We start from the raw sequence: 27,908 nt of genomic DNA, 5'->3' as shown, positions 1-27,908 counted from the left end.
TCACTTAAAAAAAGCTTATGACTCTTGTCAGCCACACGGACAGAAGGACGGATAACTATGGTTGATCAGATAACTCACACAAGAGACAAGGAAGTCCAAATGCATTTGATAGTTTATCAATTTATTGCAGTAAGGCATTTGATAAAATATAGAATAGCCTTCAAATATTGGCATCATATGACACGTAATTAGTTTGATAATACAGTAAGGGTATCATGCTCAATCTAAAATATGCAGGATTTATTATGTGCTAATAGAAACCCCCTCTGCTGTGCAAAGCATAGCACAAAACACAGCACCAGTGACAACGACTACATGATGATCCACCACCAGCAATCAATGAAGTGTAAAAACAGTGAGAAATTACACATCAACCAAGCCATGAGAGATGATTGTACAAAATTTGTATCAACATTTTCACCAACATTGCTGTATTTGGACTACACCACTCTGATGAACTGAACAATTTCCACTCTTATGTCCATTTTGTCTCTGTTGGCATAATGCAAAATTGGTTGAGGTAAGAACATAAAGGATAACACAGTGAGAGGAAAAGCATACAGTATGGATGCATACATTTTTAGTGACACTAGCAAATGTGAACCACAGTTTGGAACTAAATCAAAACTTCCAAAAGACCCATATTTTTGTGTGCAAAACAAGCATAAAATGTCTGTTTTTTTCCCAAAACCTGTACAGTAACAGCACATGAACCTCCTGCACGGATAAAATTAAACTGCAATGGCTTGTGACAAGAGGAATGTTTGATGATGTACCCATTAAGTAGAAAAATAGACCAAGAAAAGTATGTGTCAAGTATTTGTAGAAAAACATCTCCCAAATTCACTGAGATGATTATGATTATTTGGCCAAATATAAATGCATTGCATGGAAAGTAACAGTAAGGCTATAAGAGGAAAGTCAAGGGGAATTTAAAAAAAAAAAAAACTTGTACTTGATAGTTTGCATGGCTAATGTTTAATTATATCTGCATGTTGACAGTGGTCATAACATTTCCCTTTTGGCTCCCCTCCGTTCACTCAGCTGCAGGCTCAGATGCTTCGGCTGTAACTTCCACTTCCTCATCGCTCTCCAGGCCAGTGCGATTCATGGTACGTCGCATATTGAAAGGCAAGTCACGTCTTTAAAACAGACAAATAAAGACAGTCAGCTGCTGCACAAATACTACACACAAGCGGAAAGGACGATTGATGAGACATGCAGCATTATTAAATATATTCAAGACTCTAATTGGTGATGCTTTATATTTTAAAAGGTCCTCGTAATAAGTGTTAGTATATATGTAATAAGATGCTCATTAACATGTGCCAATAAGACTATAGAAGACACTTACAAGAAACCTGTTTTTTACAAATGTTTATAATGGCATTACAAAAACATTCATTGACTTTAACCAACTTAACTATTGTTAAAGTTTTTTTGTTGTTTAATTAAAATACATACATACTCTTATGCATTTATTACCAATTAACTACACACTTAACAGTAATGCTTTTTGCAGCTGTTGGATCCAACGCCTGTTTTTCAGGCCGAGTGATACTCTCATGAGAAGTAAACTGATTTTCATGCATTAAATGCTCTACTCTCAATGGTGAGAAGAAAACGATCATGCACCAGGAGGAAGGATAAATAAATATGAGGAGTTACTACCTGAGCTTGGTCTTCAGAGTGCTGACTTCACGGTTCATCATGTCTGCTGACTCCATGGCATCATCCAGCTCCCTCTGCAGCTTCCTCCGGTAGGCGTTGGATCGTGTCACCTCCTCCTCAGCCTCCTCTAGCTGACGCTTCAGCTGACGCATTCGGCTGTTTGTCTTCTCCACCTGCAGAGCGAGTGTTAAACTTAGTGCCAAAAACGAATACAAGCAGATCAACAAGGATGTGGATCAAATTACACAATGAGACTCCTCTCTCCTCCCTTCAAAAGTGAAAAGGAGATTAGCGATGAGACTTACCTGGTCCTTGTATTGGTCAGTGTTGCGCCTCTCGTCTTCCACCTGTAGCAGCACCTCTTTCAGCTTCTTCTCCGTCCGTCTGGCCAGCCTGGAGGCCTGATGACGCTCTCTGATTAAGTAGAAAAGCAAACCCAGTGAGGAATCAGTTCATGGTCTCGGGAGTCTTAAACTAAGGGAAAAGCTGCTAAATTACAAGGAAAAAGAAGAAAAAAAATCCTTTCCTTTATTGATTAACTCACTAACCATCTTTCTTTCCTGCATCAGCTACATGATTTCAACTTAGGATCTAGGGATTTGTAACACCAAACAAGTTTAGCTACTAGCAAAGAAGATACACAGAAATGTAGGTCATGACTGAGAGGAAAAAAAGTTACTTTTGTCTTTGAAACATCACAAAAGTTATCGTAGTGTCCACTGCTCTGCCACTCACTTTGACTCTATGTCCAACTGTTCTTCCAGCTGAGCGATCTTGGCCTCCAAGGTGGTGATGGAGGATTTGTACTTAGACTTGATGGTTCCCTCAAGCTCCTGCAGCTTCAGTTTCAGCTCCTTGTTCTGGCGATCCAGCTGGGAACGAGCCCCCTCGAGCCGCTGGGAGGAGCTGCGCTCTGCAGCCAGCTCCGTGTTCAACTGTTCAGTCTGATGTCAGACACACACAATGGAGAGCCATTGTTAAAGTAAAGCAAATCCTAAAGTATTCATCTTTGTCATCCTGGGTGTTTCTTTTATCTGTGGTACCAAGTTATTTCTTCACTGCAACCCTCATTTCACCTGACTGAACTGAACAGATTTGTTTTCTGTGGATTTTGTTCTGATACATTTAGGTTTAGTGTTGCTTCTGATGCCAGAGATGTAAATATATCCCCTCCTTTTCTCTCTGATCACTAAATGTTTTCTCCAACTTGCTATCAAAAGTAAAATTATCAGCTGCCATCTACAAACCTGAGATAGTGTGTGTCCTTACCTGCAGCGTGGTTCTCTTCAGACGGTCGTTGGCCATCTCGGTGTTGATCTGCTCTTCCTCCAACTCCTCCTCCAGCTGGGAGATACGAGCCTCCAGTCTCCTCTTCTCATCTGTCAGCTGAGAACTGGCAAAAAGTGAGGAGGAGGAGAAGCAGTTAATGTACACAAACAAAGTTGTAGGTTTGCTTTAACTGCATGGTCTAATCTTGCATTTATTTACTCAGATTCAATCTAAAAAGTTGTTTGGTCCATACTTCTTGGTGTTGCTGCTATTAATCTCCTCCTGGAGCTCATCTCTCTCGGTCTGAGTCTGTTTCTTGAGTCTCTCTGCAGTGGCCAGTTCCTATAAGGTAGAAGACACAAGTATATTAAGACTTTAAAGCCTGATACTGCAGAGGCTGTTGGGCCAGTTACCTATAAACAAAGTGGCATTTTTTCCTTATTTACATACATCCAAATGTATGTCTTTGAAAATGTCTCTTATCTCATCTTTTATGCAGCAATTCCTTCAATCCAAGACAGTTCTCTCCCTTTGGAGGTAATAAAAACAACCTTAAAGCATGATTCTTGATGGCAGCACAATATTTTGGCAGTAAGCAAAATAATAAAGTGCATAGAGTTGTCATATACCAACAGGAAATTATGTGCGTTGAAATTTGACAAACTCACAAAGATGAGACAAAAATGTAATTCCTTTCTGCCATGAGTCAAATCATTTAGTATGCATGATCGCATTTTAGGTAATTTTGTCCATTTTACAATGTGAACCTACTACATGTTTAGAATCACAATATATAAAAGCATTCAATCAGGACTCAGACTAACACTGAAAATATGAACTGCTGTGCACAACTTTTACATGTCACAGGAAAGGTCAGACCTCAAGACTGTACAAATGTTTCTACCAAGATACTGTTTTCTTTTTACATACATAACCTATAATGTACTGTCTAATGCACCTCTTCGGTAATATCTGGTTGAGTCTATGACACTAAGAAATTGAATTGCGAGTTGTCATAATGGCTTTCTTTCATACCTCCTGGAAGTGCAGGACGTCGGCCTCCATGGCCTTGAGCTTTCTCTCAGTCTCCTTGGCCCCGTTGACGGCTTCGTCTCTGGACAAACGCAGCTCCTCCAGCTCTCTCATCAGCTCTTTCATTTGAGCCTGAAGAGTAAAGTTACAGACAGCAGAGCTGAAGTAAGACACCTATCATTGTGAGGGGGTTTCCAATCGATGTTTGTGATCACAGTGATCACTTCTGTCAGACTGGACCTTGAACAGGCAGGTGCTTAAAAGGACCAAATTGTGATTTCCCATCATATAAATTACCGGTATGTTCCTATATATAACAGAACAGTTAAATGGCACCAAGTTGTTTTCTAGTGTTAGTCTCTGTGTTATAGGATAGGTCAAATCATTTGGACATGATATGAGGCTTCAATTAATTGTTTTCATTCATATTAATTTCTCAGTCATACAGTCAGAACATATGGATTAGCCAACAAAACCAGTCAGTCTGTCTCACTTTGGCAATACTATCGCTCGAGTGTGTGTGAGCCTACTTTACCTGGAGTTTTTTCAGCTGTTTGAGGGCCTCATCACGGCCCTTGTTGGCAGCATCGATCTGGAGTTCGAGCTCCGCCAGGTCCATCTCCAGCTTCTTCCTGCTTGAGAGAGCCTGAGTACGCTGCCTGCGTTCATCTTCCAGCTCGAGCTCCATCTCACGCACCTGAGAGTAAAAAATATTTAGTAAGTCAAACCATCATTCAGCATTTTCTTCAGCAACTGCACATGCGATGGTTTGGGATCGGTACCCGTTTAACCAGCTGTTTCCTCTTCTCCTCTCCCTGCTCATCTCTGGCCTGCAGGTCTCGGTCAAACTGGGCCTTCATGGCCTGCATGTTGACCTCCAGACGCAGTTTGGCGTCCTCCGTGGCCTGCAGCTCATCCTCCAGCTCCTCCAGCTGAACTCTCATCTCCTCCAGCTGCTGCTCCATGGCTCGCTTTGACCTCTCCAGCTCATGAACCTGTGAACATGGTTTCATTGTTACACATTCAGCATTTCTAAGACAGAGAATGAGGGACAATGATGCCCAGGGTTGTCATTTTTAGAAAAACCAACATCCAATCTTATCGAAAAGCACATCTGCACCAAAAAGATGCCAGTGTTTTCCCTTACACTCTTGCCAACATCATCCTTGGAGGAGACCAAGTCCTCCATCTCAGCTTTGAGCAGTTTATTGGCTCGGTCCAACTCGTCTTTCAGGTCTGTCATGGTCTCCAACTCGCGGGCCAGTGTCAGGGCTTTCGTCTCCTTCTCCCTGGCTTCAGCCTCGGCCTTGTCGCGCTCCTCTGCATACTGAGTAGAGATTGTTTTCTCCTCTGCCAGCATCTAGAGAAAGAAGAGACCAGGAGAGCCGTTGAAATGTACTAAAATTGAATCCTACTGAATGATGGTGAAATGAACAGTGCTTATTTACAGCTCAACCTTGCATGCTACAAATGAATATCGATATCCTTTATATTTCCTTTGACCATGCATAGATTGTTGCAGCTTTCCTTGTTCTTTCCTTTTATGTGACACATGCAAGACAGTCCATTTCACAAGGTCTCATACTGTCAAAAGAAAAATATGCTTGTCCTTGCTCTAGGCACAAAATGCACTGTTGACGTGATACCTGGTCAAACTTCCTCTGCTTCTTTTCCAGGCTGGTGACCATCTGCCTCAGGTGGTCCTGGTCCAGTATGAGGTCATCCAGCTCCTGCTGTATACGGGTTTTTGTCTTGTCCAGTTTGTCGTAGGCTGAGGACTTCTCCTCCAGTTGCTGCGTCACACTGTCCAACTCTCTCTGGTATTTCTTGCGGCCCTCCTCTGCCCCCTCCAGGTTCAAGGCCTCCTGTTCTAGCTTCTTCTTCATCTCTGTCAGCTAAAGGAAAAAAAGGGAGGTGGAATTAGGAGGACAAGTGAAAACTTACTTTTCCTTTCGTAACACCAGCAGATCAGAAGATCACGAGAGTCATTAAAATTTAACCTCTCTGGAACTGAAATACCTGTAGAAATATTTTGTGGCCGTTCATCCAATATTTGTCAACACATTTCATTCTGAACCACGGATTTTGATCAGCTGGTGGCTGAGAGGAAAGGACAAAGGTTCGCTCCATCTGTCTATAGTTGTCCAGATAAATCAGTCTTGAGACTGACCAACTGACCAACTGCAAAAATGCAATTCATAGAGCCACACGACTAGTATGGCTATAAATACTACATACATATTATTTACTCATTATGGCTACTCCCCTTGAATCATACAGATCTGAGGACACTGTACAATTTCAAAAACTGTTGAAGTGTGAAACAAAAGATGATTTTGATGGGTTTTGTTCACAGAAAAGATCTACCTGGGTCTGCAGCGTGGAGACCTGCTTCTCCACATTCTTCTTGCTCTCCTCCTCTTCCTCCAGCATCTCCCGCAGGTTGTTCTGCTCCTCCTCCATCTGCCTCAGGCGCGTGGAGAGGGACAGCTTCTGACGAGTCTCCTCTTGGAGCAACTCCTGGAGTTAAGAAGGAAAACAAACAACTTGAGAAAAATACATTCTTTAAACCCTTTCAACACTTTTTGCCTATATTTGTTCAAGTCCCCCTCCGGTCAGAAATGTGTTCTTCTTGTTTCTACAGTTGAATGTTTGAGCTTCAGTGTGTACAATGATGCCTGTGTAGAGTTTGACAGTAGAAGGCTGGTTTCACATTCATTTCTAAAAGTGTACATTTTCTATGTGCTTAATGAAAATCTGATTTTGACAGGCGGGTCTACGCGCATGACTGGTGACATCACAAATGGTCCAAAATTCAGCCTACACAACTGTGATGTGAAAACTTGAATCCTCCAAATCCAAATCTTGAAAATGGACTTTACCATGAAGTAGGAGACATCTTGTGCTGAGCAGTTTAATGTAATGAATAAATAATAACTGCATATTCATACATTTTGGAATTGTTCGTGTGGGAGAAAGAAAAGGTGCCACTTCAAGGATTTTAATGAAGTAATTATGCCTTTTTTTATATATGCCTTAATATCTGGCACATTTAAGTAAATTTGCACCATGAAAAGTCAGACTGAATTAACTATTGGCAGCTCCCGTTTGCAGTGTCAACATGAATGCATAGAAACTCACTGAATGACTTTTAAAAAGGGAAGAAAACATTCAAAAGTTAAGTCTACTTAGATATGCATGTCATCAATTTGAAAAAATAAGTATACTAGAGTAAACACATACAGTCAGTTAAGGCCGGGAAAAGTGATTTTTTTTTTTGTAGATTTCCTTCTTGATTAATCATTTGGTCAATAAAATGTCAGAAAATTGTGAAAAATTCCTGTCACAAATTAGTTCCAAAGTGCTGTTTTTTTCCTAATGTTTCAAAACCAAAAAGATTTATTATCTCATAAAATGGAGGAACAATTCATTCCCACTTTGGAGAACAGTTGAAATTTGTCATTTTTGCAATAAATACTACTGCTTGTTTTCTACTTTATTTGAGATAAGAAGACAGACAAGTAGTACCAGTAGAAGAAAACATGTATGACTGTGTGCGTACCTGTGCATCCTGCAGCTGAGACTCTGTAGCAGATATGTCTTTGCTGGATTTGATGTTCTTACCCTCGGCTTCACTCAGGAGGCAGTTTACATTTTCTAGCTCCGTCTAGGCAACAGACAGAAAGACAATTATTCATAAATGCTATTTCAATCAGCCACTACATCCTCACAGAAACATCACCCCTTCTGCCTCCTCTGTCCATACTGTACCTGCATCTTGGCCATCTTCTCAGCCAACTCCTGCCTCTGTCGTTCACTTTCTCCGCACTTAACCTGCAGCTCTTGAACCTGGGATTCGGCCTTCTTGCGACGGTGTTCAGAATCTCCTTTGCCTTGAGTCAGCGTCTTCAGCTCGATCTGCAGCTCATTCAACTCGCTCTCCAGGGACTGCTTGGCTTTATCCACGGACACCTTGTTCTGCAGGAGAGCCACACATCACTGGTGTTATTCAGATGTTTGTTAAGCATCGGCATCTTTCTCTTCTGACCACAACACTTTTTACCCTTTTGGACTGTTCCAGCTGCTCGTTGAGCTCGTCGAACACCTGATTGTGTTTGTGTCTCATGTCAGCCATCTGCTGCTCGTGGAGCTTGGTCTCTTCTTCCAGATTCCTCTTCAGCTGGGTGACCTCTGTCTCACGCTTGGTCCTGGAGAGACCGAATGAGGAAGTGAATGGACAAAGAGTTTGGGAAACAAATTAATTTTAAATATGGTGCCTAAACTTGTTATAAATATAATCTTGACTGTTACCTGAGTTCCTGCTGTGCTGCAGTAGAGTCCAAAGTGTCCTCCAGCTCAGTCTTGAGGGCCTCCAGCTCTTCTCCCAGATCCCTGCGGTGTTTCTCAGCCTTGGAGCGTGCCTGCCTCTCTAGCTCCAGATCCTCCTGCATTTCAGAGATCTGAGCCTCCAGCTCCCTGATCTTCTTCTGGGCCATGTTCTTGGCCGCAGCCTCCTCCTCAATCCTGGAGGGGAGATAAAGAGGAGGGATGAAATCAAAAACAGGTTCCCAATTTTTTTTTTTTTTGTGGCTATAAAATCTGAAATCTTTTTAATTAATTGAACCTAGTGAGAGCAGCCTGGAGTTCCTCCTCCTTCTTCTCCAGCTGAGCTCGGAGTTCAGCGATCTGGGCCTGAAGTTCTGCAATCTGGTCATGGAGCTCAGTGGAGTCTCCCTCAAGTTTACGACGGTTCTTCTCCAACTCCTGACGTGATTTCTCCTCTCTTCTTAGACGATCTGTATGCGCATGTAAGAGAGAAACCAAAATTTGTCATTTACTTATTTGAATTGCAATTATTTGCAAAGGTAGATACACATTAATATTTTAATACACAAGCTCGATTTAATATTGTTTTTGGTGTGACATCTGATATCAGGCTTCATCTCGTACTCTCGCGCCACCAACACCAATGAGTAGAAGCAAAAAAAAGTCAGCATATGATGAAAAATATACAGTAAATATGTAGGTGAACTAAGCTGCTGCTGTACACAGGAAAATGTCTGAATGTCAATCTTAAAGTCGTCCAGAGGGGGGAACAGCTGCAATTTATGTAGCGTTAGTTAGGCAAACATGCAGACCTCCCCAAAATAATGAAACAACAAATGAAATTAACCCAACATACATAAAAGATGTATGTTGGGGTTAGCCTCTTTCGCTTTGTTCTACAATCTTATAGCCTGCAATGCAATAGATTAATAAATCTTATGGATCATGTTCACTTCACTATGATTTAAGATTGACATGGGCAGCGTAAGGACAAGAAACAGAAGTACGGAAGTTGGTATCTAACACTGAAACATATTAGATCGTGCTCTTCGTAGATCATTTTTTCTCTCCGTGACGTAAAAAAGGTTCCATAAAAAGAAAGAAAAAGAAAAAATTATAATAATGACGTGATTAATTATGAAACACCCAGGCAAATTATTCAGTGGGTCAAGTAAAATGAAAAAAAAAACAACAATAATGTAAACAGACAATACTTGCCCTCCAAATCTGTGATCATAGCTTCGTGTTTATTCTTGAGCTTCTGCAAACTTTTGGACTTCTCTTCCTCCTCAGCCAAGTTGGTGGTGAACTCAGAGATCCTCTCCTCCATCTGTTTCTTCTCCTGTGGTTTTAAAGAAAGAAGAAAATAAATTACTTGTTGTGCCAGGTGTAATGGTTCGATTGTGTTTATGCTGCACTTCTACCACTGGGCTAAATGAACACATTGTATGAGACCTTGTTGAGCTTGTTGTTCTGGTCGTCCAGCACCATAATGTCCTCTTCTTGCTTCTTCAGCTTGGCATCTGTGGTGACCTTCTCCATCTGAAGCTTCTGCCTGGCTGCTTCCTCCTCATCCAGCTGCTGCTCCAGGTCCTGGATGAACAACACAAATAATTTGCAACATAAGTACATTTTTTCTAAACACTTATTGTTTTTTTGAGTACCTTTTTTAAAATCACATTCTGTAACCCACAGGACTTTACTGACCGTTATGTTCTGCTGCATCTTTTTTCTCTCCGTTTGCATCTGGGTGACCCTCTCCTCCTCCTCCTCCAGACGAGACTCCATTTCATGCAGGATCTCCTCCAGCTCCTGCTTCCTGGTCGCCAGACGGGATCTCATCTCCTCAGCCTCCGCACATAGCTCCGTCTCTGCCTGCAGCTGCTCTTGAAGAGCTAACTTCTCAGCAGCCAGCTAACAGAGGGGAGTCAAAGTGAGAGCTGCATCACTCAGAAATAATACTTGTGATAATTATTCATGTTTTTATTTTTTAATTCTACATGCAGATCTATAAAATCATTCATCCAATCTAAAATAAGACTATAAATAAAGTATACTCCGGTGTCATGGAGACTCCTACCTGTTGTTGCTTGGACTCCAAGTCTTTAAGGTGCTCCTCAGCCTGCAGTTGTCTCTCCTTCACCTTGATCAGCTCTTCTTCTTTAGCCACCATCTCCTCCTCTTGCCTGGTGACCTGCAGCAGAGGCTTCACCTAGAAGGAAAAAAAACAAAAACAAACCCAGTTATTAAGAACTATAAAAGTTATGAAATGTATGATTATGTTTGGACTTTCCTGGGAGGGACCAAATTGTGAAGAAAGACTGAGGGGAAAATCATTTTAAAAATCATTGCTGTATAGTTGTGACATCACAACCTTACAGAGATCCTGATGGTTTGTTTGAAGGCACAGTTTTTATGAATATGAGATGTGTATTCAGATCTAGACCTGCTCTATAATTTAAAAAAAACAAAAACAACAATGACAGGAAATCTCACTTTCTACAATATGGCACCTTTAATGTGTTTTCCTTGTCTATTTCACATCGTCTATGGTTTAACTATCGCTGTCATATTACTGGGCTGCCTAAACCTTAAGTGAGACTGATAAAGAGCAGCTTTAACTGCCTTTATTCATCTCTTACCTTGGTGAAAAGCCTCCACCACTGCCAGTTCCTGAGTTTGAGGTATGCAGCACAGTTCCTCTGGATCACTTTCATGGCTGTCAGCTGCTGCTGTCTCTTAGCAAAGGCTCTACAGAAGAAAAAAAAAAAGAAAGAAAAGTTAATAATATATTTGCCATTTTGTCTAGAAGTATGCTCTCTCCTTGTGCTATGAACAAATATGTTGCATGACTTAATATTTTCTGGATCAAGTGAATCCTTCATACTTGCGGGCCACATATCCTCTGCACCAGGCCTGGAAGCTGATGATCACATCAGTGATCTTCATGTCTCTCTCCTCCTCCAGGTGGGCGAGGACTCCGGCTCTGAAGAACACTTTACTTTGACCGATGCGGTACAGGTTTGGGTCCAGCTCCAGAGCTTTGACCTGACATAAAAAAAAAAAAAAACAGAATCAACTCTGCGACAAAGCTCAAAATGGAGAACAAAGAGCTATTTTTTCTTCTACTGATGAACTTCTTACTTCTATAATTAATGTATTGTTCTTACCATGAGCACGCAGGCTTGCTTGCCATCCATAAAGCCTTTTGGGATGGCATTAGGAGTGAGGATTTCATACCTGAGAGACAGATGAGCAGAATTAAAATAACTCAAGTAGTTTCACTCTTTTTGCTAAAACGAGGACGACAGTGCTTTTCAGACTTAAAAGGCTTTATGACTTTTGCTTTGTAGTTGTAGGCTCCTTCAAGGTTGTAGATGTCTTAGGTGTGCAATTTTACAGTGAATGAACTTTGATTTGGTCTTATCGCTTTTTCTTTTTATGTTGTCCTACTTGGGAACTTTATTGGGTTGATAAGATAAATCTGTCTTAGTTGTATGTTTTGTTTGAAAATGTTCTGATGTGAGAATGATTACTTTAGAGTGGGATAAAAAAAGGAAAGAATATTGAAGGAACTGGTCTTTATGTATTCAAGTCTAGTCTCTCTAGAAACATTTTTTTTTTTTAAAAAAGAAAGAAGTTCACAAGTTTGAAGATACATTGTGTTGTTTGTCACCTCTGTCTGAACTCCTGGAAGACGATGCGGTTGGGGAATCCTTGTCTGCAGATGCGAATCCCCTCGAGGACTCCATTACACCTCAGCTGGTCCAGGACCAGGTGAGACTCCAGTTTACCTGCCTGAAGAAGAAACAAAGATCTGTTTGTGTGTTCAGTTTCTTTTCTACAATAATGTAAAGTCAAATATTTGGAATGGTAACTTTAATGGTAATGACTTTTTCTAATCTGACTCGAGGGTGTCTTATGTTGTACAAATGTGTGATTTTAGTTTGTATAAATAAAGTTGTCTTTTCTAATACATCGTGTTTCAGAACTCGAATAACCAATTCTTCTTTAACTGTTGGATACGCGTGTTGAATGAAGCACAACACTTTTGTTTACTTGGCTGAAAGTATTCATGACTCATAAAATTGCTCACTTTTCTTCTGTTATGTTGTTATAGAGAATTAGCACTTCAGTATATTTAATATTCCATCACCTGAACCAAGGGGTTCAATTGGTCACTATTCTGAGACAATTTCACATTATCCTGAGCTACAAAATTTTGAGAAAGTTACTCTTCATTAATTAATTCAAATACATTGGCCTATATCTTTTGTTACTTTCTCGTTCTTTCACTTCAGCATTTTTTATAACTAGATGCTAAGATCTTAACAATATCCCATTTATTTCTACACAGGCAGATTTTGTAAATTCAACCATATTCTTGTACAACAGATCACCAAGTACATCTGTGACCATCTTTTCTTTTACTTCAGCATTTTTAAAAATAATTGAATACTTAAGTCATACCCAATATGCATTTTTGCCAGTAAAATAGATTCCTCCCCACGGGATATTTCATCTTCCAGTCTCAGGCCAAGGCCCAGCCCTTCCCCACCATAATAACATCCAATTTAACCCCTGCGTGGCAACACAGTTTCGGCAACAGCTGCACTGCTGAGAGTCTTCCTTTGTACCATACCTTCTTCTCGTGGTTGGGGATGATGCAGCGGACGAAGTTAGGGTTGGTGTTCCTGAGTGTGGCCATGAGGTTACCCAGCTGCTCCTTGTACAGCTGGCCCACAGTGCGGAACATGCCCTTACGGGTTTTGAATGCACCATGCATGGAGTCCGACATCCCTGCCACCTTATCCAGGCCGACGATACGATCCACTGAGAGGACACAGAGAAGGCAGAACAAACCATTTCTAAGCGTAATTCATGACACTGAAATTAAATCTATCATAATGTCTCATAATGAAAATCTTTGACATGCAGATTACAAGCAACTATCCTGACTGCAGCTCTTTTTAACAAAACACCAGAAGCACAGCTTACAATGTGTGATCTTCTGCTATTAGTTCATTTCAGTGTTTACACTCTACTAATAATTCATTGATGTTTATATTAAAGTGACAAATGTATACAAAATGCTGTCAAATGTACATTTGGTAGAAAAGGTGAGTAGAAAAAATGACATCATGCAAAAGACGCTGTTAAATTCCTCCATACTATTTCTGTTGGAAATGCTTCTAATGTTTCAGTCGCTGACCTTTTTCAGGTGAGTGTGCAAAAAGTATAAAGTCAGTTACACAACTTACTGTCTCTCCACAAGTCAGCAGTAAATTTGTCAGCAGACTGGTTGAGCAAATTGGCCACACACTCATTCAGAGGATCCATGTTCTTCATCAGCCACTCATTTGCTTTGTAGTCCACCTGCACCAGAGGACAGCTACATTTTAAGATGAAGTTCAAACCATCGTAACCTCAAGTTAATGTCTTGATATCTTGTCTTATTCTGCAGGACAGTAGTAAGTATTTATGTCACTGACAGAAGAATTTTTGGAAAAAAAATTCTTTGGGCTGAGAGATGTAAAAGTACTTGTTTAAGTCAAAATAAACAAACATTAATAAAAAGTCATAAATTCAACAACACAAAGTTATCACCACTGACCTTTCCAGCATAATGTATAATGCAGAAATCAACATCGTCCTTGAGCTTCTTTGGTTTCTGGAACTTGGAGTTTGATCCCTGCTCCTGAACCACTTTGTCCACAAAGGTCTTGTCTGTGGCTTTGGGGAACCAGCACTCTTCATCCAGCAGAGCCAGGATGCCTGGAGGACCATTCTGTAGTGGACAGAAGAAAAAACAGGCAGGACAAACACATGTCAGTCTGCAGTTCAAAGGAATCCTGACTGGTTTAATAACCCAGGTGCAGCTACATGCCTCGACACGTATGACATGACTGTCTACTGCAAAAAAAAAAAAACAGAAGCAGTGACTTCTGCAGAAGAATAATAACTGATTATTAATCTTAAGTGTTACTCCAGGCTTAGTCAGATGTTCAGTGTTATTTGACTTGAGGAGGAATAATAACTGGGAGAGGTCTTACAGGTTTTTCAATGAGGTCGATGCAGGGCTGCAGGTCGAGGCCGAAGTCGATGAAGCTCCACTCGATGCCCTCCCTCTGGTACTCCTCCTGCTCCAGGATGAACATGGTGTGGTTGAAGAGCTGCTGCAGCTTCTCGTTGGTGTAGTTGATACACAGCTGCTCGAATGAGTTCAACTGTAAAAGAGAAATAGAGAAGCTATTACTCAATTGGCAGGAAAATTTTCTTTTCTTTTATATAATCAAGCAATTGTTATTCATTATTACAAAAACTGACTTGTTCCAGCTTCTAGCTCATAGAACTGGAGATATGATGCATAACTGTCAATCTGTCAAGCCCTGAACAGCTCACCTCAAAGATCTCAAATCCAGCGATGTCAAGGATGCCAATGAAGGAGGCTCCCTGTCTCTTGGTCTTGTCCAGCGCCTTATTGATCCTCATAACCAGCCAGCGGAACATCCTTTCGTAAGAAGCTTTGGCCAGAGCCTCGACCGCAAACTCAGCTTGCTCCTGGGTCTGGGCCTTTTGGACATAGTCCCTGCCAACCTGCAGAAAGAAATACTACACTGTCATCCTGTGATAACAAAATTATCATGAAATGGAAACTGGCTGATTGACAAAATCATGTTCATTTATTTGGGATGAGATAACAAAAACAAACACCAGGTTCACACAAAAGTGTTCAAAAATGTTTCTCAATGTTCAGACAAAAGGGTAGAAATTTGCATTTGATTGTGATGCAGACCTTGATTCTGGGAGACAGGATGGCTCGTGAGAATTCGGTCACATTGATGCTCAGCAGATGACACACTTTCTGAGCAGCTGGGGGTGAAACATGTTGGAGGATGTAAAGGTGGATGTTGAATGAATTGGGAAAGTTTCAGTAAATGGAGTGAGACAGGCAGCATGCACAGAGGAAATGACAATGATGGTGTGTTCGTGTAAATGTGTGTACCGGTGTCATCAGGCATGGCTGCCTGATCAGTGTGGCGCTCCTTCTTGAATGTCATGTTCCCCAACTGCAGCACAGCTGACACCACCTTCAGCAGACCTGACAAACAGACAGAGGAGGTCACTGTGTGCTCACAAATAACTTCCTAAATAATATAACTTTTGATAATTTCACTCTAAAAAGAAAAGTAAAGTCTGTGTATAAAAAAATACATTTAAACATACATTCTAAACCCAACTTTCACCCCTTTAAGAATAAGTGATGTCATCACAAGGTGTTCAAATAAGAATTTAAAATTATCCAAATCAATAAGTGAAGCTGTAACAATTAGTTTATTAATCAGTTTGTCAGTTGTGAAATTAGAAAAAAATGTCGATTAGCAAAAATGCAAACATTTGCTGGTTCCACCTTCTAAAATGTGAGGCTATGATGCTTTTCCTTGACTTACATTATAGTTTTGCCAAACTGAATATCTTTGGGGTTTTGGACTGTTGGTAGATTTAAGAAAAAAGGCCCACATCTGAATAATATGGAGAATTATAGCAGACATTTTTTAATTTATTAATCAAGAAAATAATCTGCAGATTCAAGGGGCCCTGTGGAGTTTTCTTGTAAACAGACAGTTAAGTTTACATTCAGTATTTCTAAAACACATTGTGAGAATCCTCGGGCTGTAATAAATCTGTTGAGGACATTTCCTTTCTCATACAAAACTTTGCTCGTAAAACCTACATGTAAACACAATGCTGAATTCAAAATATGTTAAAAATCAGCTTTTCAAACAAACAGTCTTCTTCTCTGCCTTTGCTGGCACACTGCTGAACAACTTGGTGATTTATCGCCACCTTTTGATCGGTGTGAACTACTGTGACACTACTGGCAGGATGGTACTACACATGTCAGTGCATGCATGTGCAGGAGAAAAACAAAACAGAGACTCACTCACAGAAAAACAGCTCCATAGAGGGACTAGAAGTCTAAAACACCACCAGGTGCCTTTAATTTATGATGAAAATAATTTGTCACAGTCATATAAAGAAGTTAAGAAAACGAGATGATGGGTACCGATTCTTTCCTCCTCTGGGATGCCCATGATCTGAAAGGCGTCCATGGTCTCAATGAACAGGTCTTTGTCCTGCTGACCAGGAATCGTCATGTTTCCATTGGACAGGAAACGGTACTTGCTGTAATCCTCCAGACACAACTCGGCTAGATAGTGAAACAGAGGAGAGAATTATTCATGGTGAATTGACCAATTTTACAAAGCCACGAGAGCTCTGCCAAAACATTTGAATGGGCGTACTAAAGTCTATACAACTTCAGCACTATTGTATTTCACACACTAAGAACTGAAAAAAGGACGCTCCGTTTTCAATATTAATGGACTATCAGCTACTTCCTGTGTTATTTAATAAATGTCTCAGCTCTTGAACTTGCATGTCACACCCAGCTGACCACATTTCATTTTGCTACTTTCATTCACGTAGCCCAGGTTGATACAGTCATGCTGAAATAAAATGTCTCACAGCGCAGTTTGTCTCCTGCTCCTGTCAGCATGTAGTAGAAGATGTGGAAGCTCCTCTCCTCTTTAGCTTGTCGGACAGCCCGAGACTTCTCCAGCAGATCTGGTAACATTTCAGTCAAGGATAAACAAAAGCAAATGCAGCGGACAACAGCATGCAGAGGATAGGCTGCATCTCTCTAAGGAGAGGGGCCTGAGGATGCACTTGGACCAGCATTTTAACCAAAACTCTTGGCCTCGTCTCAAAGAGGGGTCATGTGTTGAAAACTAGCAGTTATACCTTAAAACTTTACTAAGCTGATATAAATCCAACATGTTTATGTATGCTCTATATCACTAAATACAATTGCTGAGTCAAATTATCACAAACTAACTAAAAGCAAGCCTGAGGCAGGAGAGCATTACAGTATGCACATTCTGATTGGTTTCTGTCACTCTTGACAGGTTAATCGGGCCCTTTACAGAAGAACTAATCAAGTAATCAGCATATTTTTTTAAAAAGGATGCAAGTCTCAATGTTGGCTCCAACGATGTATCCATTGACATCAAAGTTAATCCTGATGAATTTTCCCTACAAAAGAAAACAAAAATAATTTGGTAACGCAGCAATCAAACTTTGACTAAACGGAAGTTGAACAGATTTAAAAAAAGATCCTCAAAACCTGTTTTCTCAACCTGCTTCTCAGTATGAACTATGGGTTTCTTCATTGACACAATCATCTGCCACAGTTTTTGTCATTTAACATGAGAGGTTTCTGTATTTTTGTTTTTCTCTCTCCGCTCTGGACAGTATGTTACATTTATACTTAATACCTATGATAACCATTGATTGGTTATTACAGATTAATTTGTTCTGTTATTTAGTAAAAAATATAAGATTTGCAACAAAGTTTTCAGGGGCTGTCTTACAAATCTTGAGGAGTTGTCGTTCTTGACGGTCTTTGCATTGCCGAAGGCTTCCAGGATGGGGTTTGCCTGCAGCAGCTGTTTCTCCAGTTCCCCCTGACAGAGAAGAAACAGTATCAGAGCAAACTCCAGTAACACTTTATCATGACTCAGAGCTGCACATCAGTCAAACCGGCCCAACTTTAAATCATGCATGTTCTTGTAGCGCTGCAGAACTATTGCTGGTGAATACAAACATGTGCAATAACTTGTTCGGCGCATTGAAAAGAATTCAGGCTGCATATTCAAAAGACTCACCTCAGGGGATGTTATCATTGCCCAATCAACCACACACACGCACAGACACACGCACAGACACACGCACAGACACACGCACAGACACACGCACAGACACACACACACACACACACACAGGCACGCGCACCCACCCACCCACACATACACACATTCCAACACTCACTCCTGCAGCACAGCAAGCCCACTCAAGCACAAAAACCCTGTAAGACCATCCCTGTCCATGCAGGCACAAACAAGAGAACACAAGAAGCATAAGGGCCGGTTAGCCAAGATCCCCCAGAGGAAATGCAGGAGTGCTCTCTGACACCCCAAACAAGCTACATACTACATGACGATGATAAAAATCAAGACTGACCAGATTGAGAGAAACATAGCTGCTGGGAGGAGTGAGATACTGTCACCTAATACAGATTTAGAATACTGGCACAAACACAGAGTGTGTTTTCACTTTTGAGACAAACATCAGATAAAGTTACAAATAATTACTGAGCAGATGTCTGAACCCATACCACACCCTTCACTATGCATTTATGTATGCACTTTTAAGGAAAACTACTCAGCTTGTATCTGACATTTATGAGGGGGAAATCTTTTTACAGCTTAGTTTTTTCTTAACTCTATAACAATTAAATCTAAATCTATAAATTTTGGAAAATCTGCTGATTTGCTTTCCTTCTGGGAGTTTGATTAAAATCACTCTAATATTTATGCACTAAAGCTTTGCTAAGCTTACCATAAAGACTGGAAACAGGGGAAACTGCTTGCCTGGTTCTGTCCAAAGGTAAAGTTACAAAACCTAAAGTGTAAAAGTGTTGCGTTGTGATTAAACTGGGTTAAAGTGTATGTGTATTTCTTTGTTTTTGTACAATGGAGACTTAATGTGTTTGCAAGCAGGGTAGTTTCCCCATTCTTTATGCTAAGCTAAGCTAACCAGCTGCAGGCTTCAGCACAGACATGAGCTCAATCTTCTCAACCAACGCTCTGCAAAAAATTAACAAGCATATTTCTCAAAATGTCCAATTCTTCTTTTAAAGCCTACACTGGGTAAAGTTTAATGCATTTCCTTGAAAGCCCAGACAAAGACAACACAATGTTTCCTGTTAGTAGAGCAGCACATGAACACCATAAATATGGGGTCAGAGGGATGAACTCACATGTGACAAAACTGCAATGCCCTGGAGAAGAGGTGTAAGAGGAGAGAGTTCAACACATTTGATACCAACTTCAGCACTCAAATTACAAAACCGCAGATGTCACCATATGAAAGATGAATTTAAACTTTATCACACATTTCATGTAAAGTCTTGTGAAACAGCCTACATATGAGAAAAAAAAAAAAAAAAGAGTACAAGTTCACACACACACACACACATGTACTGCTTCACTTTAAGTCACCACAGAGGTGAGGCAGGCAGGTCGAGGCCTGAAACAGGAATGTGCACACAGCTTATTCAGGTAGACCACAATACAGAGATGGACCAACATGGAAAGAGAAAGGAACATCGATGAAGAGGAACAACACAAGGGGGTTTCCATCATAGTCTTTACAAAACTGTTAGTAAAGAATCAGGAAGACAGGAGAGAATTAAAACGAACAACAGTTCATACTGACCTGATCTTTCTTGGATTTGAAAGATGAAGCAACATGGGCAAGATACTGAATGACTTTCTTGGTATTTTCTGTTTTCCCTGCTCCCGACTCCCCACTGTAGAAAAAGGCATAAGACAGAAAGCTTTAGACACACAATATGTATCAACCACAGGGGTCATTCACGTCAGGGGCAATACTGATCCTAATGCATTAGGAGCAACACACAACAATAAAGACACGAGGTTTCCAATAACTCTCAGTTTGACCTCTTTCCTCGTAGCCTGCAGAAACAAGACTAGTTTCCAAGATCAAGGCCGAGCTTTAAACCTGAGAAAATGTGCGACTGCTCAGAAAACACTGGCAATTTCAACATCTATGAGTAAAAACACATAAGTAAGATCGTTATGTGAAGAAAAATGTTGCTGAAAAACAAAACAATATTCAAGCTTTATCCTAAAACCAGCCAACACCATCTGTATAAATCCATGTAAAATAGACCAGTGAAGAAAAAAATTAGAGAACAGAGAAACCTACGTGCAGAGGATGGACTGGTCCTCACGATCTGAGAGGAAGAGAAAGAGGAAACAATGTCAGTCAGGGAAAAAGTTGACATGATGTGAAAAACACAAACAGCTGATGTGTAAATAATAAGACATGTGATTGTTTAACTGGACTTTCTGCTTCTTCTTCTTCTTCTTCTTCTGCTTTAAAAAGGTGTGTGGCGCTAAAATGATTGATTGACCAGTCACCTGTAATTGTATATCAGTTTTCTGTGAAGCTAAAACATTAAACATTCTCTGGATGCAGCTTCTCCATCGTTTGATCCACAATGATGCTGTCCAAGAAAAAAATCTTAAAAACAAATATCTTTGGGTTTTGGACTGATTGCTTATTCCCAACGTGACCTCTTTAAGTTACATTTTTTTGTTTCATCATCATTCACTATTTTCTGTTTAGTCAAAATTATTTATTCATTAATTGATGGTGTCAATAATTATTAGTTGTAGCCTAAAACCATATGTGCACGTACAGTGCTTTCACACTCCTGTTCTATGTGCCATTTCAACACACTGTACCAAACTATGTGTAATGCTGCTGAACATGTGGTTTTTCTTTATAGATATTCAGCTCTGTTACCCTGCATCATGCTCCTGTAGGCCGTGTCTGTGATGGCGTAGATGTGAGGGGGCATCTCGTGTCTCTTCTTGCCCTTGTACATGTTCACTATCTCATCAGTGTAGATGGGGAGGTACTTGTACGGGTTGATCACCACACAGAAGAGACCAGAGTACGTCTGAGTGAGAGTGAAGATAGTTACTGTCAGAGGAGTTTTAATGCAACAACAAGAGAGCGTACATTAAATCAAATAAAGAGAGATCTGATCACGGTGTCATATAAACTTGTGTATCCACCCAAACTCACATAGATGAGTCCAGAGTAGTATCTCTCCTTGAGGTTGTGCAGCACAGAGGCCTCGTTCAGGCAGGTGAGCTCCGCCATGTCCTCCACCTTGTTGAACTTGGGTGGGTTCATCTTCTGAATGTCATCCTTGTTCACCTTCACCTGAGATTGAAAGAGACGACACACCTGTTAGACGGGCTTATGTGGCAGAAACATATTTGCTTTATATAATATTTAAAGCTACTAACATGAACTAGGAAAGTAAACTTTGTTATATATAATAACTGCACAGAAATACTCAATCTTCTCACTGATTTGCTTAAGCAGGTCATATGGAGGCGTCAGAGTTAAACTGAAACTGTTTTAAATGTTTAAAATGCTAGTCGGTTATTTCAGCCCATTAAGCTGATACATAACAGACAAACACTTTCTCACCTTCTTGCCAGAGTCCGTCAGCTCCACCAAACACTCGTCTCCATGCTCCTCCTTGACGGAGCCGGCCTCAAAGCCCAGCTTCTCAGAGGGGACCCACACCAGCTTCTTGGTGGCCCAGTCGGCCTGGGCCAGAGGGTTGTTCACCCCACTGCGGTCCCCGTACAGGAACTTGTCTGCGTCCGTCATGGTTGCTTTAGGACAGAGTGAGAGAGCATTTCAGACAAGACACTTTGACCCCCAAAGACAGCAAGCATGGCTTTAGGATTCAAATAATGCTGTACAGTGGACCTGACTGCAGATGCCATATTAAGTTAACACAAAGACCAGAAGAGTATTAACTGCTGCACATTGTGATGCAATCATTACAACAGTCCTGGTTTATATAAACACTTCAGTGATCATTATAAATATCTCCAGTAGAAACATTATGTTTCACTTACTTATTTAAAAGGATATGAAAATCTTTGAATTTGGTGGAGGATTTAGTTACGGGAAAGATAATTATTGTTTTAGTGCAACAAAAAAACAAAATGCATATATTAGATCTTTGAAGCAACAAAGTTAACCAGCGTTGTTAACATCAGTAACAGATGCTTGTTTGTTTGGATTGGAAAGACCTAACATTAAAGTGCAAATTATGTCCATATATAATTGAAATGTGTACATAAATAAATAATAATGCGTTTAACTGATTAGCATTTCTGGTGCAGACAACTAAGGGTAGCAACGTTTAATTGACTGATCAACTAATTGCACAAATCTCTAGTGGACACTTTATTAAGGTGAGTAATATTTTTATTTCATCAGTGTACGCCACACCAAGCTCTGATTTTCTACCACAACAGTTTTGTCACCACTTTACACAAACAACTTCAATTTATCCTCCACCAACTTAGGTTCAGGTAATTAATCCAAGAAAACACGGAAATCACAGTGTTTCTGTCCTAATCAGCCGAAACTGATTACCAAAAGAAAACAGCCACAAAATAAAACCAAAGAGAGAAAAAAATGCATAAGACTAAAATTAAAAGACGCTGACACTGATCGCACAATTCAAGTCCGGTTTTGTTGCAGCATGTCATGATTCCTCTCTTTCCTCATTTCCTGTTATTTCATTACTCTTAATCAAATGAAGGCAAACGTGCCATAAAACATTACTATCCTTAAAATAAATATGATAACGGATATTTAGAGGCCTCTGCAGCCTGTTTGGGGAGCTGCTCGTGTACTGATCTGCATTACACCAGGAACATTTTGCCCATCCTCCATTTATATACAGGAGGAAACAGAAAACTATAAACACCTTTTAATGTGACGTGCAACGATGTAAAATAAAGTCAACTACCATTTGCATGCCCTGAAATTTGAGCTCCTGTCATTACAGCTTGTCACGCATCTAAAGCTGTCACTCATAACGTCTCACATTAAGTCTGTTTGTTGAGCTTGAATGATGAGATTTATCTTCGACATGTGACTCAAACACTTCACATAACATTTAACTGAGGAGTGACATGAACTCACACATACTGGCAAACAAAACTCCTCAAGGTGATGAAGTTTACTGCACAGTCAGAAGGTAACAGAAGCTCTAGCACAAGTTTGGGCAGATTTATCACCTCAACAGCTGTCGGTTCATGTTGTTTCACTTAACCGTATGATTACCACGCAACAAACTTAACTCTATAAACTGTGTGATAAAAACAGACACAGACAAACAGACAGAACTCAAAAATAACAACCTAAATGTTACTTAATGATCAGAGTCAAAATCCCACATAAGAGGTCAAACATGTTTAGTGTCAGACCACGCCTGTGTTTTCATGACCTCAGGCTCAACACACAGACAAAACTATTAGTCACTTTCTACCTGAGCTCTACAGTACGACTCCATCCTTTATTCCCTGCCTGACCCACATTCCTTACTCACCAGCTCATTACACAGAATTCCACAAATTCCCGACTCCTTCTCCCTCTCCTTGTTACCCACAACCCCTCTCTGTAGAGCCGCAATTTCCGCCACAGGTAATAAATGTGCAGCAATTACATATCACTCTTATTCGGGACAGTGAGACTGGCTCAGTTGTGTGAGTTATGTAAAAGTCCTGGTTAAAGGTCTGTGGAGGGATGCTTCGCAGGCAGAGAGGCAGGAAGGAATGCCGGGAGCAAGTCTGGGCAGAGAGAGACATGCTATGGTTCCCCGACCACACCCTGGAGAGACAATCAACTCATCTGGAGGAATTAAAATACCCTCAAACAAGATAAAAATCCATCACCTGGATTCTGCTTTCACCAACACCATGTTGAAATATTTAATAATTTATGGGATAATCTCCTTTACATGCATCATCTTGTTTCCAAGAGAGTCCTAAAAGTTGTTACCTTTCATCAAATAAGGAGAAAACAGTCCGACTTTAGACAAAATTATTTTTAAAAGGAAATAAGTACGAAACTTCGGGAAACTATTAACAAAAGACACGAGGATTCACGTAAAAGTTACTGTAAATTAAAACCAAGCAAGATATTGACATTTACATAAATACTCAAAATGTTTACACAGGAATGTTTGCACAGCAGAAGTTCAGAGCAGCTGCCTCCTCTCAAGTGGAGGATGTATCATGAAAAAAGCTTGTGTGTGGAGAGAGATAAAGGCACTGTGTGTGTGCGTTTGTGTGTGTGTTTATTAAGTGAGGGATAAAGGGATCAGTGCACAAGGTGTCATCTGTGTCCCTCTTAAGTTCATTAAGTGCTCAGACTCTTGAAGATCAGTGGGGGGAGGCAAAACTGCAGCATTCCCAGAGGTGAGAGACAACGAGAGCATCACATATTTACAGGAAGTGTACGAGGGTGTGAACGCATCACCACTATATCATTGAACAAGAAGCCACACAGCTACACAGAAAACTTGTGACATTCACGTGTGTGTGTGTGTGGGGCTTCGCTGTTAAAGCTATCCATGGGCTAACTTCCTCAGGAAGTTGCACAAACATCGGCCTCTGCACATTTTGACACTTTGTGGTTCAAAGTGACAAGATGAACCTCTTCAGGCTTCATGTCCACTCTTCTGCATCCAAAACGACACTTCCCAAACTTCTACTGAGATCAGGACGAAGAATAAAAGTCTGGAAGAGTTTCCCACAAGTCAAGTTTAACAACACAATCGCTCCAGATCCTCTCACTCTGTTAACCTCACAATCTGTATGTTTTCTCTCCTATTGTCTGCATGGACCTCTTTAATCTGCATCTCTTGTGTTCGTCGGTCTTATCGTACACGTTTGCAGCAGCATCTCATGTTCTTGGCAGCCAGTCAATCCCCTGCTTTATCCGTCTTCTGTGGCTCTTACCTAACACCGAGGGCACGGGCCTTGCCATCTGCAGCCCGGCTGCTGATACGAGGCTGGCGGGGTGAGCAACCGGTATGATATCGACAATGTTGTGGGGGGGGGGGGGGGGGGGGGAGTCAGCAGACAAGATGTTTGTATTTCACCTCATGTATAAAAGGTGATGAGAGGGCCAGAAATGACTCTTTATGGCTCCAGAGGTGGCAAAGACGTTTAATTTCCTGGCCGAATGAAAAGAGGAAGACTAGACTTTAACCAGCAAGCTAATTTCACAAGTCACAAGTAAAAATGTTCCCCAGTTCTTCAAAAGATCGTATCAGACATGAGTCCATCATCATGACCACAAAGCTAAATCCTCTTTTGTGACTGCACTTCAATTTTGTATCCTGAGGGCAGACGCACACACACAGCTGCAGCAGGGTGTGTGCAGTTTGTGTCATGAAAGAACCAAAAGATCATCCCGCTGCAGGATGCTAACCAGGTAAACATAACAGACTTAAGCTAAAGTCCAAACAGTGAAGATGAATATATGGATGTTCACACCGCATTAGGGCCTGTTGTGCTCTTGTTGATCATTTCCTGGTAAATAAAGAATGGAATAAATGTGTTTTTTTCCTTTTAAATTAAAGAATAGATTTCATTCACCTGTGTGAGCTGAAAGTAGACTTTATATTCCTTATGAAAACAGTCCTGGTTGAAGTTACTGGTTACACTGGTGGCTGTTTGTCATCATACAGAGGAGGCACTCAGTGGACTGACAGCTGTCACACTAATCATCTTAGACAAAGGCCTACTGGAAGATCTGATCAACGTAAACAACGCAAATCAATACTTAGAGACAAGCAGGAGATAAGTGAGCATGCGCGGGTTTAAAGAGCTGCTCTGTGCCCCCTGATGAGAACACCTGGCCAGGTGCGCGCGACCTTTCTCCTCTTACGCAAACCAAACCGTCTTTCTTCAAATGAACCTGCATTTTCCGACAAATCTCTACAGTTTTAAGAAGACACAGTTAACACCACTCACCTCTCTCTGCCATAAAAAAAACAACAAAGTGGAACTCACCTGGTTTTCAGCTGCAGGCACTGGAGGTGAGCTCGGCTCGTCTTTCTGAGTCCGTGTTTGCAGCAGCGACGTCCCGCTCGACGACACTTTCTGTTCACAGAAGCAGCAGCAGCAGCAGCCGAGGTGAGATAAACGCCTCTTCTCTCTGTCTGTGGTCTTCAGCCGCGTCTCTCCGCTCCGTCGTGCGGTCCAGCTGCACCTTCAGGCGTGTCTCTGCGAGGATGGACGGTCTGCACCTTTAATCCGCCCAGTTTTGGTGTTTCGCAGGTGAGTTGAACGCCCCGCCCCTCCCCCGCGCTGCGTTCAAGAGCTCCACGTAAAAAACCTGGAGTAATGAGACGTCGCTCCTGAATTAAAAAGTAAACTTTCAAAACACAGTAGGCCTAGATGTGTTGTTTTCTTGGCTCACATGCTACTTTCAAAGACTAATGCCACAAGGAAGCGCAGAATGACATTTATTTTGATTGCATTTCTGTAATGGATTAAAAAAAGTTGACGTAATTTATACAGAGTCATCCAGGAAGTGTTCTCATTCATTTGGTGTGTGTGTGTTGTAGTAGACTAGGCTCAGTAATACTGAATAGGAAAAACAAATACATTCATCCTTCAGGACTGAAACAACTGGTTGACTTATATCGACTGACAGGAAATGAATCAACAGCTATTTTAATCATCAGATGTTTTAAGTCACTTATCAAACACAAATGACAAACATTCTTCGTTGACAGCAGATTTGCACTTTTGCTCTTTTTCATTTGTTGGTTGGTTTGTCAGCAGGATTATACAAAAACTACTGAATGGATTTACATCAGACGTGGGTGGAGGATGGGTTTCACCTCAGAATAGATCCCATTAACTTTGGATCCAGATCCAGTTAAAGGGACAGATTCCAGGATTTTTTTTCCCCATTTTCTTTAACATTGCAAGATAGGACGTTTTTTTAACATTGTTGTTAATTTCTCAGGCAATAATGCATTGATCTTGATGGGGGAAAAAAGGCAGCATGTTTCAGTGGCTGGTATCTATGAGTGGGTGCACAATGAGACTGTGGGGCCATGGCTGAGGTATGCGCTCTACTGAGTGGCTTTCTAGTTTTAAATTAAATATCTTGGAGGTTCAGTTGGACAAAACAATTTGGAGACTCACTTTTCAACTTGCAATGAACATTTTTCATTATTTTCTTACATTTTATAAAGTAAAGGACTAATTGATTTGATGATGATTAATTGATAATTGATGGTGTATGTTGAGATTGTGTGTGTGTGTGTGTGTGTGTGTGTGTGTGTGTGTGTGTGTGTGTGTGTGTGTGTGTGTGTGTGTGTGTGTGTAGGAATGCAGAGCCCTGTCCGTACCTGCAACAGGAGCAGGGGTGCGGCCCTGCTGATGTGTTTAAGGCTGAAATATGACACAAAAAAACAAGAATAACTGGCCGTGGAGAGATGAAACAAATGTGAAGAAGGCAGACCAACATGTAAACCGGGGTATGTTCACATATTTGTGTTTTGATGGTTTTAGTGACAAGTGAATATCATGTAAATACAGAGCAGCATCGTGAAGAATAACTTGTATTTGTTTGCCAACAAACATAAATGAAACCAAAAAACGACATGATCTCAGTGTGTTACTGCAACATATCCCAAACAAGGGGAAGTGTGTACCTGCACTTTGTCTCCCATCCACCAATGAGCTTTTGGTTTAATTTCCTACCATATATGGTCATCAGAGAGGAGACAGAAAGAGAAAGATTGCCAGAAAGAGAGCAGAGCAGAGCAGAGAGGTGGAGGGAGGCGTGGTCTTTTGTTGTATTCATGCTGTGGTGTAAAGTTACTTAACAAAACCCTGTCATTACCCCGAGCCCCAGCACTCTTGTTGTTTCATATCTGTCACACATCAAAGATGGGCTGATAGAAAATGTAGGAGCGGCATGTTGCAGCATGAATGAACCAGAGCGAGGACACACACTGTAGCTTCATAAGGTGTGTGTGTGTGTGTGTGTGTGTGTGTACACATACTATGTTTTATGACTAAATTAAATGTAGGCAATGAAATAAAACT

At 40.9% G+C, this 27,908-nt stretch overlaps 1 protein-coding gene across 2 annotated transcripts; it reads right to left on the bottom strand.

Annotated features, from left to right (window-relative positions):
- Positions 1 to 100: 100 nt before the first annotated feature.
- Positions 101 to 26,040, bottom strand: LOC140999221 (myosin-9-like). 2 transcript variants are annotated; one of them, XM_073469531.1, is made up of 43 exons: positions 25,854 to 26,040; positions 21,454 to 21,644; positions 21,040 to 21,180; positions 20,755 to 20,911; positions 20,152 to 20,179; positions 19,639 to 19,732; positions 19,181 to 19,201; positions 17,733 to 17,825; positions 17,331 to 17,394; positions 16,828 to 16,926; positions 16,367 to 16,510; positions 15,305 to 15,400; positions 15,095 to 15,171; positions 14,701 to 14,895; positions 14,352 to 14,525; positions 13,913 to 14,086; positions 13,560 to 13,674; positions 12,941 to 13,131; positions 11,975 to 12,096; positions 11,469 to 11,538; positions 11,186 to 11,346; positions 10,941 to 11,049; positions 10,379 to 10,510; positions 10,006 to 10,212; positions 9,754 to 9,891; positions 9,517 to 9,640; positions 8,597 to 8,768; positions 8,284 to 8,496; positions 8,036 to 8,180; positions 7,744 to 7,950; positions 7,535 to 7,639; positions 6,340 to 6,492; positions 5,619 to 5,867; positions 5,120 to 5,332; positions 4,755 to 4,967; positions 4,508 to 4,669; positions 3,976 to 4,104; positions 3,194 to 3,282; positions 2,941 to 3,064; positions 2,407 to 2,615; positions 1,977 to 2,085; positions 1,672 to 1,844; positions 101 to 1,142 (listed from the first exon to the last, which is right to left on the bottom strand). In XM_073469531.1, the coding sequence occupies exons 2-43, from the start codon at positions 21,637 to 21,639 to the stop codon at positions 1,037 to 1,039; spliced, it is 5,883 nt and encodes a 1,960-aa protein (XP_073325632.1). In that variant the 5' UTR covers positions 21,640 to 21,644; positions 25,854 to 26,040; the 3' UTR covers positions 101 to 1,036. The 2 variants fall into 2 exon arrangements, with proteins under 2 accessions (XP_073325632.1, XP_073325640.1); XM_073469539.1 differs by lacking the exon at positions 19,181 to 19,201.
- Positions 26,041 to 27,908: the final 1,868 nt, after the last annotated feature.

Source organism: Pagrus major, chromosome 1 (assembly GCF_040436345.1).
Source record: "Pagrus major chromosome 1, Pma_NU_1.0".
Classification (NCBI taxonomy): domain Eukaryota; kingdom Metazoa; phylum Chordata; class Actinopteri; order Spariformes; family Sparidae; genus Pagrus; species Pagrus major.
This window is presented reverse-complemented; position numbering and strand designations above follow the sequence as displayed.

What these genes read in the sequence shown, in the direction of transcription:
- LOC140999221 (XM_073469531.1), bottom strand. Translation starts at nt 21,639, where the DNA reads ATGACGGACGCAGACAAGTTCCTGTACGGGGACCGCAGTGGGGTGAAC. An exon ending in ACGACAACTCCTCAAGATTT is followed by an intron (nt 17,395 to 17,732) that starts GTAAGACAGCCC and finishes TTTCTTTTGTAG; the next exon opens with GGAAAATTCATCAGGATTAA. An exon ending in AGAAGATGGCCAAGATGCAG is followed by an intron (nt 7,640 to 7,743) that starts GTACAGTATGGA and finishes TCTGTTGCCTAG; the next exon opens with ACGGAGCTAGAAAATGTAAA.